Genomic DNA, 19,199 nt, shown 5'->3' with positions numbered 1-19,199 from the left:
AGTAAAACTGTCTTCAAATTCAGTCAGATTGGGTAACTTTTCTTTGTACTTTGTCAATAAACAAAATATGGTTTTTAGTTATAAAGTATTCATTTATTTCTTAAGTGGATTATTTGGAAATACGTTTATTTCATACCGACGTGTACGGCAGTGTTTCAGGCCAAGTTTTGATTTCCTAATCGATTAGAAGTATGGCAGTTTTATTTATTCTACACCCCTAATCAATTACTACGCGGCATCGTGCCGGAACACTGTGATAACTTGCCACGGCCGAAGCCTCCCACCAAGACGAAACCTGAGAAAATACAGAAATTATAAATTCTCTGACTGCACTGGCCGGAGATAGAACCCAGAACTTCCCACTTATAACATCACAGCGCTCTCCTCTGCATCACAAAGGTTACACTTCATAGTCTAGTGTTGGTTGTGAACAGCGACTCCATGCGGCTCTTGATGTCCATCTACTGGGGTGGTTAACCAATGCTGGGATTCCCAGTCGTGGGCCACTCCTGCACCTTGGGATCCCAACGTTCATCACACTATAGTTGTTTAATGCTACTTTATCTACAGGCCGCCGTCGGTGCATAAGTTTACAAAACTTTAAAGACCTTAATTTAAGCAAAAGGGGCAATTTAAATGAACAGTTGTGTAATGTAGTCAATTTTTTATGTCGTGCCTTCGAATGCAGTCTATTTGGATAATTTTTCTTCCTTACACAAATTTCAACATATGTTATTCGTTAGTTCCTGAAATCCATCATCGTGAAATGCTTTTACCTCATACCAAAATCTCCACCACATGCGTGTGCTAAAAAAATATAGAGGTTGGAAGGCCCAGGTATTCACTTATTCACTTCAATACCAACAATGTTCAGGATGGCACTTAGATCTTTCATTAATTAACAGTATTATTGAAGCTAAATACCTAGTTTCTCATATTAAAGTATTCATTTTATAAAAGACATCATTAAAGCCCACCAACCTGCTTTAGAGCAGTGTTGTGGGTCAGTACTAGATAAACCTGACTTCCCAAGGAGTGAAATAAAACAACTAGACTGACTCTAATACTGTATATTAGGCTTCTCTATAATTCATATTACTTGTTACCTTCAAATGACTCTACTACCAGTTCGGAATGCTGTCTTCGGCAGAGAAGACCACTGGCAAGAAACTCTACCGTTGCTCTTTTATTCAATCAATTAAAACAACTTATAAACACAATTACAACATCATATGTAATAACGCTAGGCCCTTTGATACAAGACATATTTTAAGACAGTTAAAACATAACTACTATGATCACTTATAACATCAGGACTTTTGGAACAAGTTGTTTGTATAGAGCAACCTCTGCTACATAAACTGTGTGTGTAAAATAATGCTAGGGCTCCATATATGATACCAATAAATAACCCAAAGGATGAGATATACTTATCTGATGCAACATCAGGTACAACCATAGTACCAACAACTTTTAACAACTTATCTCAACTCCATCACCAGTATATACAACTCTTGTTCCGCCACAACAGTATTTCGTTACGTTTATCGTTTCCATTATAAATCATCTATTCCCAATTTGTAACGTTCTATCCACAATACTTTACTTAATCTCCTTTTCTCAATTAATTAATTTAAATCCGTCCTCACTTTTTCTTTGCCGCCAATCTAACTTGTCAAACTCGCGTCTCCCGCCATAGATCCTATACTTTTATTTGACAGTCTACTAAAGTCCATTATTCTATTTTCAATACATTATCAATGAGTATACAAACTATGATTTGTTGATATATTTAATATAATCATCGGGTTTATCATAGATAAAGTGCTATAATTCCCTATTTCCTAACACGGCCATTCTGACAAGTACTTCGTTCTCGAAGTACATAGGGTTATTCTTTTTTAGGTATATGTTTTGTATCATAAGTCCTTAGGTACATAGAATATCCCAACAAGTACATAATCTTATGTACACCTCTATAACGTTAGTTTAAATGGTATATAAGCACAAATATCATCAAATCAGTTACATTCTGTATACACTTTTATCAATAAACTGTAAACAATATTATATCAAAAGATAGGCATAATCAAAACATTAATAATTAAAGTGAAAGAGACCAAAAAAAAAAATTTTCTTTAAAATTCCACACCATTTAACATATTACAACAATATAATACTTCTAATAAAGTAAAATGATTAATTTTCAACAATGTAAATCAAAAATACTCATTTTCATTTATCTTGTACATTTTAACATGTACAATCACAATCCAAATATTTCCATCTCAATATAAATCTCAAACAATTTATCCTTTTGCCTCTAGTCCAACTTTATCAAAATATCCACATAGGTAATTGTATTTCCCATCAATTCTGTCATTAACATTGTTAGTCTCATTTAGTCACAGATGCAATCGGTACAGTCTAATAGTCAAACCAATATATACCAAAACACCAACACCCACTGGTGATATCAACAACATCATCACTCTCAAGTGATATCAATAACATCATCACCCACTGGTGATATCCACATCATCATCACTCTCAAGTGATATCAATAACATCATCACCCACTGGTGATATTCATATTTTTTCCACTGTCCAAGTCAAGTAATATATAAGATAAATATAAATAAATTAATATAAAAACGCTACGATGGAATTATTTCTATTAGTTTACATCTTTTTTTTTTATCATCTCATCATAAAAGCCAAAGTATATTCAATGTTTGTTCAATTGTTATTTCTATTATTCAATGTTTTATTTCAATCTAAACATCAATTAAACCACCTGTTTAACAGAATCATTTATCATACAAGGACTATTAAAATTTCAAATAGAAATTGAAAATTTAAACAACTGTAGACCTAAGTATAATATAATTATTTATAATGCAACTAATATATTTTCCTTTGCAGCAGCAACATTAATTTAGTTTATATTTGTATTTATTCTTAGATAATTTTAAGAACTTCTCTAACCATCATACTGAAAGATTACTAACCTAACCCATAACATTTAAGCTGACTCCCAATTATTTTCTTCGCACAATCCAACATAGACACTAAACTATTTCATTTAGCTATTCAGTAGTCATTTTCCCTATATGTATTGTTCTTATACATAATCATATTCTATTCTATTCTACCAACAAATTTTTTTTTTTTTTGTTTTTTTTTTGTTTTGTTTTTTGTGTATTCTTTTATATGTTCTGAATAATTTACATAATCTCTCCTATCTCGGCTTTCCTGACAAGTACTTCGATCTCGAAGTACATAGAAAAGTTCCTAAATAAAAGTTAACAGCTCGGCTAACCTGACTAGTTGCTCAATATAAACTTGAAATCTTGTATGTAATAAATAAGAATCAAAAGAGAAATCTATTTCACATTCCGTTCGGCTAACCTGACCAGTTAATTTATTTTAACCTGGACAGACTAATAATAAAACTTAGCACAAATTCCATTTGGCTAACCTTATTAATTAAATAAAACTTGATAATTCAAATTAATCAAACTTATCACACATTCTGTTTGGCTAACTTGACTAGTTGGTTTATAACAAACAAAACAAATATAAATCAAATTTATTTTTGACTCCAAGTAAAAAAGAGCCACTAGGCCATACCAGTTTCAAATAATAAGTACTATCTTTGCAAAGTAGAAACAACAAAAATAAAAAATAAAAATATCACATCAATTGGTTCTCCGGACCACATATCCTTGTATAGAATTTCAACAAGCATGGTGCTTTGTCTCCAGAGTGTTTCTGTTTCAGCACATAGCAGCAAAAAGTTGAGGCATCATCATAAACATCAAACTCTTTACTATGTCCACATTTCACAGGATGGTTCTAAAAAAAAGTAAATCTGCATTAGAGAAAGGCATAAATTGGACATGAATAGGATCCCACTTCTGATGCTAAAAAAAAATAGGAAATGGAAAGGCCCAGGTATTCACTTATTCACTTCAATACCAACAATGTTCAGGATGGCACTTAGATCTTTCATTAATTAACAGTATTATTGAAGCTAAATACCTAGTTTCTCATATTAAAGTATTCATTTTATAAAAGACATCATTAAAGCCCACCAACCTGCTTTAGAGCAGTGTTGTGGGTCAGTACTAGATAAACCTGACTTCCCAAGGAGTGAAATAAAACAACTAGACTGACTCTAATACTGTATATTAGGCTTCTCTATAATTCATATTACTTGTTACCTTCAAATGACTCTACTACCAGTTCGGAATGCTGTCTTCGGCAGAGAAGACCACTGGCAAGAAACTCTACCGTTGCTCTTTTATTCAATCAATTAAAACAACTTATAAACACAATTACAACATCATATGTAATAACGCTAGGCCCTTTGATACAAGACATATTTTAAGACAGTTAAAACATAACTACTATGATCACTTATAACATCAGGACTTTTGGAACAAGTTGTTTGTATAGAGCAACCTCTGCTACATAAACTGTGTGTGTAAAATAATGCTAGGGCTCCATATATGATACCAATAAATAACCCAAAGGATGAGATATACTTATCTGATGCAACATCAGGTACAACCATAGTACCAACAACTTTTAACAACTTATCTCAACTCCATCACCAGTATATACAACTCTTGTTCCGCCACAACAGTATTTCGTTACGTTTATCGTTTCCATTATAAATCATCTATTCCCAATTTGTAACGTTCTATCCACAATACTTTACTTAATCTCCTTTTCTCAATTAATTAATTTAAATCCGTCCTCACTTTTTCTTTGCCGCCAATCTAACTTGTCAAACTCGCGTCTCCCGCCATAGATCCTATACTTTTATTTGACAGTCTACTAAAGTCCATTATTCTATTTTCAATACATTATCAATGAGTATACAAACTATGATTTGTTGATATATTTAATATAATCATCGGGTTTATCATAGATAAAGTGCTATAATTCCCTATTTCCTAACACGTGTATAAATGCAGGCAATAGCTGTGATTGGATACGATCTAGGATATTTTCTTTAAAAAATCAATTTACATATCATATCAAAGAATATAGTGTAAGATAATACAATATACTGTAACAGTGTCGAGTTAAATTATGAAAAAAATATTTTATTTCTTACATTTGTCAAGCAGAGTGCTACAACTTTGCAGAGATGTAAGTAAAGAAACAGATTTATGATTACAGATGGCAAGCTCGCATGAATTGTAAACATATTGGTTTGTTTTTTATTACTTTTTTTTTTTTTTTAGTTTTATTTGTTTAAGCCTACAAAAGTTATACGTAATATATTTCTCATACAGTCCACAGTTATCTGTCGGATATAAAGTGCGAGAAACTGCTTGCGAATTTGGAACATGACTTTCCACCCACTATGGTGGTGACCCAATGCTCGGCTTTTCAGTTATGCACCACTCCTGCACCTTTTGACCCGAACGTTTATCGCACTAGATGTAGGCCAATTTGTCTTCACGCCGCCGTCGGGAGATGAGTTCGCAAAACTTTAAAAGTTTTGCGAACTCATCTCTCTCTCTTAAATATAAGAAAACTGGGAAATTTAAGTGAAGAGCGGTGTAGCTAAACTTTTCCAGTAAAACTTTTCAATTAATCTTCAAATGCAGTCGGTTTGGGTAACTTTTCTTTGTATTACAACCTTATTTAATCAACAGGATAAGAGATTTCATTCATTATTTTCTGGAATACATCATCGGGGCATGCTTTTATCTCATAACGACGGCAGTGTTGCAGGCCAAGTTCTAACCTAGACCCTAATCTGTTAGAGGTATGGCAGTTGAATTAATTCTATACCCCTAATCAGTTTATACGTGAAGCATAACGGAACGCTTAGTCGGTTGGCGACACGATTTTGTTGGTAGGTTGACAAAATATAGCCACGACCGAAGCCTCCCACTCAGACAAAACCAGAGAAAATTCAGAGATCATAATAATTTTCCAGACATTTGCTTTTTAAGGTTGGTATCAAGTTTTGATTGATGGATACTTGAGAACTTTTTCTTAGTCCGATTCCGGGTTTTTAATACGGACCAAACCAAACCATTTCTGACATGATTGAAAATTCCGTATTTTTTTATATTTTATTTATTTATTTGTGAACAATAACATAACTTAACCACTAATGAATGAAACGATGATCACTGTAAAAGTATGAAACTGCGTAACTCACTGACTTAAAAGTAGAAATATTAAAATAATAATTATTATTTATTTATTTCATGTAGAAATCGCCTTATGGACTTGACACAGTGAAACTATTGATTTATGCTTTTTTGTGTAAGTATGAAGATATTATTTGGGACAGCAATAGATCTTACCTGCTGGCGCTAGACGCCTGCCCCTGCCAGAGATAAATCCCGGAACCCACCACTTATAAAACCACAGCGCTCACCTCTGACTCACAAAGTTTGCCCCATATGTTATATGCTACTCATATACTCCACAAACTCGTGCCGGTTGTGAACAGCGACTCTTTGCGACTATTGATATGCATTGTCCATCTACTAGATGTATGAGGATTTCCAGTCGAGCATTACTTCTGCACCTTGAGACCCAATAGTTTATCTCATTTTCTAGATGTGTGATATTGGTAGGCCAATTTACCTACACGCCGCCGTCGGAACATGATCTTAAAAAGTTTTATGACTTAAATTTAAGCGAAATGGGCAATTTAAGTGAAAAGTGGTGTAACTAAACATTTCCAGTTGCGTTACTAAAATTTTCTAGTGAATTTTTTTAATGAAACTTCAAATGCAGTCAGTTTGTATAACTTTTTTTCGTATAACTATGCAACTTTCAACTTTAATTTCTGGAATACATCATCGAAACATGCTTTCATCTCATACTGGCGTGGACGGCAGTATGTCGGGCAAAGTTTCAACCCAGAGAATGCAGTATGCAACCTTTCACGCTATTTTATGATCGGTATCCAGTTTTGATACCATACTGACCTAACTGAATAATTTCTCAGCTAATTAAAAATTCCATATAACTCAACAACAAAAATATTGAAAATAAGAACCATTTTCCGTTTTAGTGTTGGCACTGTATGCCTGCTCCTGCCGGAGGTAGAACCTGGAACCTGCCTTTTATAATACCACAGCGCTAATTTTGACACTGAGATGTCAAATATATATGCCACTCATACACTCCACAGTCTTATGTGGACTTTTAATGTCGTCTTTTGTCGTCACTACGGTGGTGAACCAATGCTGGGCTTTCCAGTTATTCACCACTCCTGCACCTTCGGAGCCCAACGGTTATCGCATTAGGTGTTTTAATATTGGTAGGCCAATTTATCTACACGCCGCCGTCGGTACAAGCGTTTTCAAAACTTTTAAAACTTAAATTTAACAAAAGTGGGCAATTTCAGTGAAGCGTGATGTAACTAAAAATCTCCAGTTAAAGTTTTCAATTTGCCTTCAAATGCAGTCTGTTTGGGTGTTAAATTTAATTCGTTATTTTCTGGAATACACCGGGCATGCGTTTATCTCCAACCAACGTACACGGCTGTGTTTCAGGCCAAGTTCCAACCTAGAGCCTAACCTCTTAGAGGTATGGCATTCATATTAATCCCATACTAGTAAGTTCCTAAGCGGCATCGTACTGGCGATGCCGGTTTATCGCTTAGTGGCACGGCTTTATCGGTAGCGCAAAGTCAGATAATCTTATAGTATCTTCAGTATATATGCTATTCATAGACTTCACTCTTGTGTTGGTTGTGAACAGCGACTTGAGAACACTCCCTGCAAATTTTAAACTCGCCTTTTCTTTTACTATGGTGGTAAACCTATGCTTTAAGCTTTCCAGTCATGCACCACTTTAGCACCTTGAGACCCCACCTGTTGTTTTTTAATTAGGTTACTCCTTAATTTGCATCCTAAGATCTATCGTACTATGGAATTTTGTCTTCGCGCTTGCACGGGAAGAGGTTTTAGTTTTCCATTACTAATTTAGAGAGCTCCAGGTTAAAAGCGAATTTCAATCGATTGCATCTCAAAAATGGATTAAATAAATCCGTATTAATAAGACTACATCGAACTTAAAACAGGTTCTCAAGTATCGGCCAATCTAAATTTAACTTGTAACTCTAAACTCTAGGCTGCTACTAGGCCTGCCACACAGCCGTGCACGTTGGCATGAGATGATGCAATCCAGATAATAACGATTAAACTTTCACATTATGTTGATTGACTGAGTTGTATTACGAAGAAATGTTACTCAAACTGGCTGCAAGTAAAGACACATTTAAAACATCCACTATAAATATTTAGTTACCCCACTTAAGGCTTAAATTGCCCATTTTTGCACAATTTAAATCTGATAGTTTTGAAAACTAAAGTTATAACATCTCATACTCCACAGTTTTGAGCTACTTGTCAAGAGAGACTCCTTGCGAGTCTTGATATCAACTAGGGCGTACTAACCTACTGGAGTGGTTAACCAATGCTGGAATTTCCAGTTATGCACCTCGAGACCCCGATATTTATCACGCCGCCGTCGGTACTAGAGATTTCAAAACTTTTAGATTTGAATTTAAATAAAAATGGGCAGTTTAAGTGTACAGTTTTTTAACTAAACTTTTCTAGTCAAAGCTGTAAATGTGTCTTCAAATGCAGTTTGGGTAACTTTTCTTCGTAATACAACTTTGTCGATCAACAGATTTTGAGATATTAGTTATTATTTTCTGGATGCATCATCGGATAATGCTTTAATCTTATACAAACGTGCGAACGAAAGGTAAAATTCAAGCTGCCGTGTGAACATTTTAAGATCGGTATTAAGTTTAGATTGACCGATACTTGAGCACCCATTCTCAGTTAGGTTTGTGTATATTATTATGGACCTAACCAACTCCACACTCACAAACTTAGCCGTGAATAAACCCAATCAAAAAAGTTTTAGGAATCGAAACCTCGTAATCGATTTAGTTAAACAACATACAGTGAGGTTTTGTATGAGACATATCGAGAACACTATTGATCTAAACCTTTACCCTTCATAAAAATACGAAACGATACATACAATTATAGATGTCTAGCTTTAATGAAATACTCATCGGCAGCCGGAGAGGGTGTATTATGTCAGTGGGCTAGGGCGGGCGAAGGGCGAAAAATAATCGAGAGACAGAACTCTTTTTAACCACCTCCCTGTTGTAAGCGCTGTGGATTTAATTTTTAATGCCACCGGCGTGGCATTAAAAATTGAGAAATTATTAATTTACTGAATTTTCTAGGTCTTCCTAGGGTTTGGCGCTCGACTGGCGCAGTGGGCAGCGACCCTGCTTTCTGCTTCCAAGAACGTAAGTTCAATTCCCACGACTGTAAAATGTTTGTGTGACGAATAAGTATGCTTTTCAGTGTCTAGAAGAAGAAGTCTTTATTGCACATACAAATAAATAGAAAGCCAGGTCAACAAAATAATCGCTTAAAAAGATCTCCTCCAGACAACCTTTGTTTGAAGAAACATATAACATACGAGATAACGGGATAGTGCAAGGTATATTACACAAAAAAATATTCATCAGTTATCTTAGTACTTGTAACACAAGCTACCCTTACGTTGGAACTAATTGGCGAAGTGTGTTTTATCGCAGTATATTTATAACTTTCTATCATTTATTGATTTTAATTTTTTTTTTAATTCTAACAATGCTTGAAAAAAAAAGCACTTAAAAATTTATAAGAAAAAACATGTTTTTTTGAATGTCCAATCAACCGGCAATCAAGGCTCCAGAGTGAGGAACCTCCTCACAATACGTGCCGTTTCAAAGACTACTGCCTTCTGTATCCGACCCTTGATCCAACAACCATATATTAACCGTATATTTATTATTATTAAAGACGTGCCGACAGCGGATTATGTATTATACCGCCTAAGCGAAACGATGACTTCATAATCGATTAGGGATACAGCACAGAATGATGAACATACAGAAACCGTGTTCACTACTAATATTAAAGCATCAAAAACCACTCCACTTTAGTTGTGTTTCTCGAACAGTTGGTTAGTTTATTCACCCCATTTAGCAGTTGACAGTTATTATTTTACCTCTTATGTTCTAAACGAGTTATATATAAATTTTACGGTAGGCAGTGCTTTTGTGCATGTATGAAGTGCACGCAACTGGTCTGAAGGATGTAATTACAGTGATTAAGACCTACGCCTCAGGTAATAATAACACATGTCCATCAGGAAATGCGTTATTCTTTTACAAATCCCACGGAATCCATTTATTATTCGGGCATAAAAGTAGCTTATGTTACTCTCCGTCTTTTCAACTTACTCCATGCCAAAAATCAAGTTGATTGAGGACAAACCAAACAGACACACTTTCGCATAATATTAGTAAGTATTAACATCTCTGCATACGATACAGGCACTGTATCGATTCTCAAAATATTTATTTATTTATTTATTTATTTATTTATACTCTTTATTTGTACACCACTCAAGCAAAGAAACAAGACAAAAAAAGAACAAACACATGAAGAATGAAGCAGGATACAAAAGGCGGCCTTATCGCTAAGTAGCGATCTCTGCCAGGCAACCTTAGGATTAGGAAAACTAAAAAGAAAACAAATAGGTGGGGTACACTATTTAGTACATACATACAAATATCTACATACTAATACATAAACCAGACTACACAAATAAAAAAAAAAATTAAAAATACTATTGATAAATATAAAAAAAATAAATATACTAATACATATCCTAATATACCATAAATACTTAAATATGAGTTTGAGTAGATAAATAAATAATAATAAATAATAATAGTATCACATGTGAAACCTTTTAAAATGCTACGCGTTTCCCACTCGACTCATTAGCCGCTACGAAAGGTCACTCCAAAACGCCCTCTCGTACGTAACTACATTTCCTCCGCCTGAATGCAGTTAAACTGATAAAAAAGCCCATCGAGGTGCACCGATAATTAAGTTTCAAGCTAGTTGAATTAACGGGCTATAGTAACAGAACCACGGTTAAGTAACTTTACAAAAATTGCCTTCCTTTTAAAGCAAATCACTAATCTACACTAACATTATATCTCGAAGAAATCTGTTGTTAAATCTGTAAAAGAGTACAGTGTAAATAAACAATAGGTACTAAAAGACCCATGCAAATCAGTTTGTTTACGACTCTCATCACATCATGATCCTTAATAGACAGACACCCCATCCACCGACGCGCTCGGACCTAATTGCATTTCACACACGCTGGATAATCTAATAAAAAAAATCCTCGTACACCGAGGAATTATTATGGTACTCCAAAAAGCCAAGCTAGACGTGAACGGGCTTAAATTTTTCTGTTTTTATTTCGTCCGCTTTCATTTTCCTTTTACCATCAGATTTCTGTCGAATGTAACAACCCATTTCAACCAAATATTTTAACAACGTAGCTAGATGGCGCTGTAGCTAGATGACACCGCTTCAGCAATGAATAATGAGTATTTCAATGAATTTGAAACTTTGTGCCGTGTGGTGAAGGTAGATCTGAATAAAGTTGTCACTACCCCTCTTGTTCCCGCTGGTCTCGTACGAGGCGACTAAAGGAATGTGACGGAGAGCAACGTCATCTCTGCTAATGCTACCATTTACTGCGGTTATCAACCCGACTGCCCAGCGTGATAATTGCTAAACCCTCTCGTTGCGACAGCCCTTTGGTCCAGCAGTGATTTGGTAGGTATAGGCGATAGCGCAGTTTCTAAGTTACGTGCATTTTAAGCAATTAAAATGTTACTTTCTTCAACGGTGAAGGAAAACATCTTGAGGAAACCTGCATAACTGAGAGTTCTGCATAATGTTACCTAAGGTGTGTGGAGTTCACCATTCTGCACTGGGCCAGCGTGGTGGACTACGGCCTTAACTTCTCAGTGTGGCAGGAGGTATATAAGATTTTATTTGTGTATTATTTTACTTTGAGCTATTTAAATACCACTTGCTTTGACAGTGAAGGAATCAGCGTGAGGAAGCCTGAGCGTTCCGCATAACGTTCTCAAAGACGAGTGAAGTCGAACAACTCGACCTTGGGCAACGTGGTGGGCTACGGCCTAAACAATTCTCATGCTGAGAAAAGACCCGTGCCCTGTCAAAATAAACCGATAAAAAGTTGACTTTTAATAAAACTGCAATATTACGCAATAATAATGTGTTATTAAATTAAGCTTCATAAACAGCTCAGGTATTTTACGTGCACAATTTTGAGAGCTTGCGAGTTTCGTAATGCAGCGAATGTGAGGGGAACGGTTCAAATAATTTGAAAGCAATTTCTGTATTTCATACGGTTTCGCATTCATTTAAGCGCATTACAGAATGCTTTGTGATGACGGGAAAATAATATTTCCTATACAGGTGCGCGTTGGAAACCGCCGACGTGTAAGCACTAAGTCCGACTAAATTCCAACAAAACACTACTTACCTATATCTACTAATACTTTGTATAGGTGGTAACTACATTTTTCAGCAGATCTGTGTCTTCGCCAAATTCCGAGCATTACATTTCGCAGCATTGTATATATTAAGAAGCTTAGTACGCGTGTTTTCCCATCGGTCGGTCGGTTTATGCAGTTTTGAACACGCCCGTTCATAATTAGCTGTAAGCTCCTTCATGGATCCAAGCACAAACAAAAAATGAAACGTTTCCAAAATAAATTAACTATTTTAGATATAATAAAATATTTACATGTCTAATAAAAAGTGATAGCCTAGTTGTTAAGGCTTCAGGTATCCTCTCATCGAGCCAAGGAACATTAATATTTTTACGTATTTTGTCAAAGAAGAGTTACCGACACTATTTATAGAGTTATCGACATAGTTCAACGAGTCGTGGCAAGTTAGCTCCGAGCATAGCCGATGGACGTTGGAGTCCAAAGGTGATGAAATGGCGATCCCGCACCGGTAAACGCAGCTTGACCGCCGACGAGGTGGACAGACGACATCAAGCGAGTTGTTGGGAGCCGCTGGAAACAAGCCGCACAGGACCGTGGGTTTTTTTCTAAAAGCCCTCAATTGGTTGATTGATGATTTCATTAAATAAAAAAAATCTAACAAAATTCAGATGTTCAGCGCGGCCACGCTTTTGCTACACATTTCTTTTCGGTGAATCAGGAAAAAAATACCGAGCAAAAAGAGGGAAAAAAAACAATAATCTGGACTCGAAATCAACCCGACTGCCCAGCGTGATAATTGCGAAATCCGCTCGTTGTGACAACCCTTTAGTTCAACAGTGATTCTTGTGGTTTGGGGACCGCCCGATTTTCCACCCGAGCTAATGATATTGTCACGAAAACACGGTTCATTTCCTGAAAACACGGGTAAAACGACGTATTACCTAGCAATATCGATTTATCGCCCGCGAAACCCCTGTATTATATTATGTAAAAACCCCTATATATATGTGTATATATATACATATATATATATTATACATAATATTACATATTTAATTCCAAGGCTGCTGGGTTTGATACCCACAAATGGAAGATGTGTGTGTGATGAATATGAATGTTTCTCATTGTCTGGGTGTTTATTTGTATATACCTAATAAGTATTTATGTAAATATAATATTCATAAAAATATTCATCTCTCCACTTAGTAGGTACGACAAGCGACGCTTACTTGAGGATAAGATGGCGACATGTGTATTGTTTTGGTATATCTTTATATATATATTTCTTGTGTGCGTGTGTATGTCACTGAACTCCTCCTAAACGGCTGGACCGATTTGAACGATTTTTTGGTATGGGCACCCTGGATGGTTTATATTCACAAATCAGCCCGGCAGTTTGCGCTGGGGTCCGCTAGTTTATTTCTATACATTTTGACGACCTCCCAACGCAGCGGTACCATTTCCCCTAACAGGTTAGCCCGTTAACGTCATTGCGATCAAGGGCTAACTAGTATTGGAACAAAGAAAAAAAAACATATATGTTTTTGATGTATACAAGAACTGTTTGCGTTTAAAGGTATTATATATATGTATCCTGTTTATAAACACGTCCGAACATGATACTGAAACAAGCTTCCGGTGCAAGTGGACGTTACGGACATATTGACAAGCGCCTGGGGCAGCATATTCGATATTGATTGAACGAGCCTGTCGACGGCAGACCTTTGATGTTGGTAGGTGCTGCTAATTGCATATGTAACCCTATGCGTTCTGAAATGAACATCTCGTAGCGATGCAGTAATTATTTTAATTTTAACGCGCCCTTCTAAATTTAGTACACTCAATTTTTTTTCTCTTGTCTCACAATGTAAATCAACTAGTCATACCTTTTTAGTAAAGTATGTATAGAAAATATATAGAAAGAACTTTAAAAAGAAACGTGTGTTTTTATAAATTTTATTTTATACTAGCTGTTGCCCGCCCGCGACTTCGTCTGCGTTTGATTTTGTTTTTTGATGTGGCATTCAATTTAGTTGTAGTTCTAAAAAAAATTAATGTATTCAGTAGCGCCTTAAATTTGCTGCTGTCCGCTGAGGAGTTCTATCCTCTATCTCCAACCACATTCATCAGATCTACGCAGTTTAAGCAAAATTAAACACATATTATAACCTCTATAGTACAAAAATAATTATATAAATAGGTTATAATTTGTCGGAGGTATGGTGTAAAATCGTCAACCACTTTCAACAAAGGAACCGAGGTTAATGACGGGATAGAAAGTATCCTATATTATTTGTAACACTTTTTTTTTTTTTTTTTTTTTTTTTTTTTTTTTTTTTTTTTTTTTTTTTTTTTTTTTGGATCATTAAACTGGTAACAACCAATGACGTTATCATGAGAATAACATAAATACAAGAGAAAGACAGAGATTGAAACCTTCTAGAAATGACCACAGCATGCTTAATTTAGATAATCTAAAAGCTAATCAAATAAAGCAAAATTTAAAACTGCATACCTGCAATACTATACAATGAATAGTGATGATATAAAATTAAAACGAAAAATAAATTAATTTAAGTTATGTAAGTAAATGTTTGACATGTTTTTTGAATGAGGTCAAAGAAGTACTAAAAATGTCACAGTTATTTCTGTAAGCATTTAAAAGTGAGCAAATTCGAAAGACAGGCGCATGTTGTCCTGCCTTGGTCCGACAAAAAGGTAAATGAAACGGTTTCCGATTTTGCAGGCGACTACCCGAACGCGGTACACAAAACTTCAACCTCTCCAATATTTCCGTTGACTCAATGTCTCCATTGATGACTTTGAAAAAAAAAAATCATGTCTAGCATTTTACGTCTGTTCTTTAGTGACATTATATTGTACGAACGTAAGCGTGATTCGTACGAGTCCAACTCACGAGATTTGTTATCGTTATACGCTAGGTGGTAGATAAACCGCTTTTGAACGCGTTCCAATCGGACACTATGTACGTTATATGTGGGGCACCAAACTGGACTGCAGTATTCTAGTATACTACGTACCAAAGAATAATAGATAGTAATTGATAAAAAAGGGTCTCGGAACAATTTCATCTGACGGGATATAAAACCTGACAATTTTGAAGCTTTTTTCACGATTGAGTCAAAATGGTATCGAAAAGATAGTGAACAATCAAAAAGTACGCCCAAATCACGGACAACTTCTACTTCCCGTAACGGAATGTCGTTATACGCATAATATACTGTATTATTTGTTATTTTTTTTCTAGTGAATTTAATGTGTAAGCATTTATCGGAGTTTAATGCCATTAAATTATTATTACACCAGTTAACAATATTATTAATATCTCGTTGAAGTAATTCAGAATCATTTTTATTTCTAACGGCGCGATAAATTTTTAGATCATCTGCGTAAAAACGAAAATTTGATGTGAGTGTAAGACTAAGGTCATTAATAAATATCAAGAAGAGAAGTGGACCCAAATGAGACCCTTGTGGAACTCCGGATGGAATTGATTTAATGTCAGACTTGTGACCGAATAGAGACACTAGTTGAGATCGGTTTTTTAAATATGATTCACACCACCTTAATAGGGAGCCATGTATACCCATATGATTAAGTTTAAGTAATAATAAATCATGATTAACCAAATCAAAGGCTTTTTTAAAATCAGTATAAACTGCATGAACTTCCATTTTATTATCCAATGCTTCAGCGATATCAGCTACATACCCAATGAGGTTAGTAGTCGTAGATCTACGCGGCAGGAAGCCGTGTTGATTGGTATTAATATATTTTCTCAGAAGAAAAATAAGTTTTTTTTGTATAAGCGCTTCGAAAACTTTGGCACAGGATGACAATATTGAAATCGGCCTATAATTACCAACGTTATCAATCGCGCCAGATTTGAGTATTGGAGTGACATGAGCAATTTTCCATTTAGTTGGAAATACACCAGATCTTAATGACAGGTTAAATATGAAAGTTAAGGGATACACAAGATATTTAGCACATTTCTTAATTAAAATCGGAGGAACCATATCGGGACCACTGCCCTTATTAACTTCAATAGTGAGCAAATATTTATAAACCTCATCTATGTTCACTCTAACATGAGACGTTGTAATTGTTTCTCTGTAGTATAGGTTGCAATCGTACATAAGAGAGTTTTGAGAAGTAAGAGTGCGTTCATCATAAACTGATTGAAAATATTTAGAAAATAAATCACATATTTCCTGACCGCCTTTAGCAGATTCATTTTTAAAAAACATTTTATTTGGAATTGGAGTAGAATTGGTCTTATGATGATTACAAAATCGCCAGAAATATTTAGGATTACTACGTAAATGATTTGCAGCAGATTTTTTAAACTTTGTATAACATTGTTTGATTAATAAATCACAACGGTCTCTAATTATTTCAAATGAAAGTTTATCTCTATTGTTTTTATATTTTTTGTATCTAGAGTGATACTTCGCTTTCTCTTTAAGACATTTAATCAAGCTGCGCGAAAACCAAAAAGGATAGTTATTAGTTTTACTTTTCGACATCGGTGTATGCAAATAGATAATTGGCATCAGTAAACCATAGAATGTATCTACTGCAGCATCTACGGACTCAACCGAATTGAGTATCACTTCCCAATTAATCTGAGCCAAGTCATAATTAATGGCCTCAAAATCACACAAATTAAAGTTAAGGGAAGAAGCAGAATTACTTTTAAGCAATCTTTCAGTGATATTTTTAAAATCGATAACTAAGGCAGGGTGGTGCGAATCTATGGGGAGCAATGGTGAAAAAGACTGGGTTACAGTGAACGATGAATAATTAGATATAACTAAGTCAAGCATTCGATTGTTGTCATTATAAATAGGATTGTATTGATGTAAGTTACAGAAAGATAATGTGTCGAGAAAATAATGAACTGTTACATGATTGGAGGACTGAGGGCTCAGAGATAGACTATCAGATCTAGGAATCCAGGAAATTTGTGGCAGATTAAAATCTCCTATAAGCAGAAAATGTGATGCTAATACTGTGTTTTGACAAACATTAGTCATGTTTTGTAAAAACACTTCTAAATATTTTAAATCTACCGGGGGCGGGACATAAAGAGCGCATATGTACAAAAATGTATTGTTACCAATACCAACGGAAACCCAAAGATCTTCGCAAATAGATTCAAACCCAAACTTTCTATGAACTTGGTATTTCTTTTGAATCGCCAACAAAACTCCGCCACCATCCTTTTTATTAACAGACGAAGAGGTCGATGCACGATCGCGTCGAAAAACAATATATCTATCATCTATAAATTCATGATCAAAAACCGTTTCATTAAGCCAAGTTTCTGTAAAAACAATAATGTCATAATCAGTGTGTAGTATGGATTGATATAGCTCATCAGTTTTCGTTCTGAGACCCCTTACATTTTGATAAAATATTTTAAAATAAACTGTTAAAACTTTAAAACTTAAAATCTTGGTAGGAACGTTACAAAAAAAAAATTAAGAAAGAATAAAATCACAAAACAAATCACAATAATTGTAGGGCGTCTACACTTTTTATCTGTATTGGCGGTGACTCATCATTCTTTCGCACAAAGATACGGCCTCCTCGAACCCATACGTATCTGTACTTTTTTTCCTGAGCTGCAATTCTAGTAGTTGCATGCAGACGTTTATTATTTGGGGACAAATGTTCCGTGACATAAACCTGCTGCTTATTCCCAGCAATCCCTAGGTGAGAAGTATTGAATTTGTCGGCAGCGTGTTTTTTATTGAAGGTTCGTACCGCCGCCAAAAAGTTATCTCGTTTAAGTGGGCTTGATAGTTTTACGATGATACTACGAGGACGTTTCGATTCGGCATTCATTTTTGCAACCCTATGGAAGTTCAAAATGTCACTAGATCCAAGCTCGAAATTTACCACCTTAGCTAATTGATTTACTAGCGTCAGTAAATTTTCCGACCGATGTTCGGGTACACATTGAATTTCCAAGTTACTGTCACGTGACTGTTGCTCCAATTGACATATCTTAAATTCAATCTCAGATGACTTAGATCGTAGTTCAGAATTTTCACTTTCAAGCTTTGATATTCTAGCCGTCAATTCTTTATTCAAAGTATTTTGATCGTCGTGACAATCGGACAAAAATTTCAGAGATTTGATTGCCTCATTGAGTTCCTCTTGAATACCAGTAAAATTTATGATGACTCCCGTGACCTCTTCTTGTAATTTCTTTAAGGCTACATTGAAATTACTCAAAGTAGTTTGCTGATGTTCAAGCTTTTTATTCATTTCCGTTCGAAAACTGCGTATTTCACTCATGATAGAATCAAGAGACAGGTCTACAGATGTAGGTGAGAGAACCACTTCAGCACGCTGAATACCTTTTCCCTTATTAGATATTGGAGTATTACTATTATCTTCTTTAGGACGGCTGGCAACACACGTTGGGCAAATCCACTTAGATCGATGGGTAGAAATCTCGTCATAGTTAACGCATTCCGAATGGTATAGTAGCAAGCAGTCGCTGTTAGAGCACTTAACGCGCTTTTGAGTGACAGAAATACTGGAGTTGCAGGCACTACAGTTCATGGTAAAATTAAGGTTTGAGAAAAAAAAAAAAGAATAAAAATAAAAACTAAAATGTGAATAAAAAATATTAAAATTTAAAATCTGCGTCCTTTCACACCGGGGTTCGATCTTGGTCCAAGAAACAAGCAGCAAGGCAGATTCGAACTATTCCGTGACACATATTACTCTTATCGACCACATA

At 35.2% G+C, this 19,199-nt stretch overlaps 1 protein-coding gene across 1 annotated transcript in view; it reads right to left on the bottom strand.

The window, feature by feature from the left end:
* The window catches only part of LOC120635927, a 65,334-nt gene extending 46,316 nt beyond the window's left edge, over window positions 1-19,018 (bottom strand). Inside the window, exon 1 of the mRNA XM_039907139.1 lies at window positions 18,347-19,018. Coding sequence (XP_039763073.1) covers window positions 18,347-19,018 — 672 coding nt within the window. The remainder of the gene's footprint in view (window positions 1-18,346) is intronic.
* Between the last annotated feature and the right edge of the window lie 181 nt (window positions 19,019-19,199).

This window comes from Pararge aegeria, chromosome W, assembly GCF_905163445.1.
Source record: "Pararge aegeria chromosome W, ilParAegt1.1, whole genome shotgun sequence".
NCBI classification, from domain to species: Eukaryota; Metazoa; Arthropoda; class Insecta; order Lepidoptera; family Nymphalidae; genus Pararge; species Pararge aegeria.
Note: the sequence above shows the minus strand (reverse complement) of the source record. Positions and strands in the feature narration are given on the sequence as shown.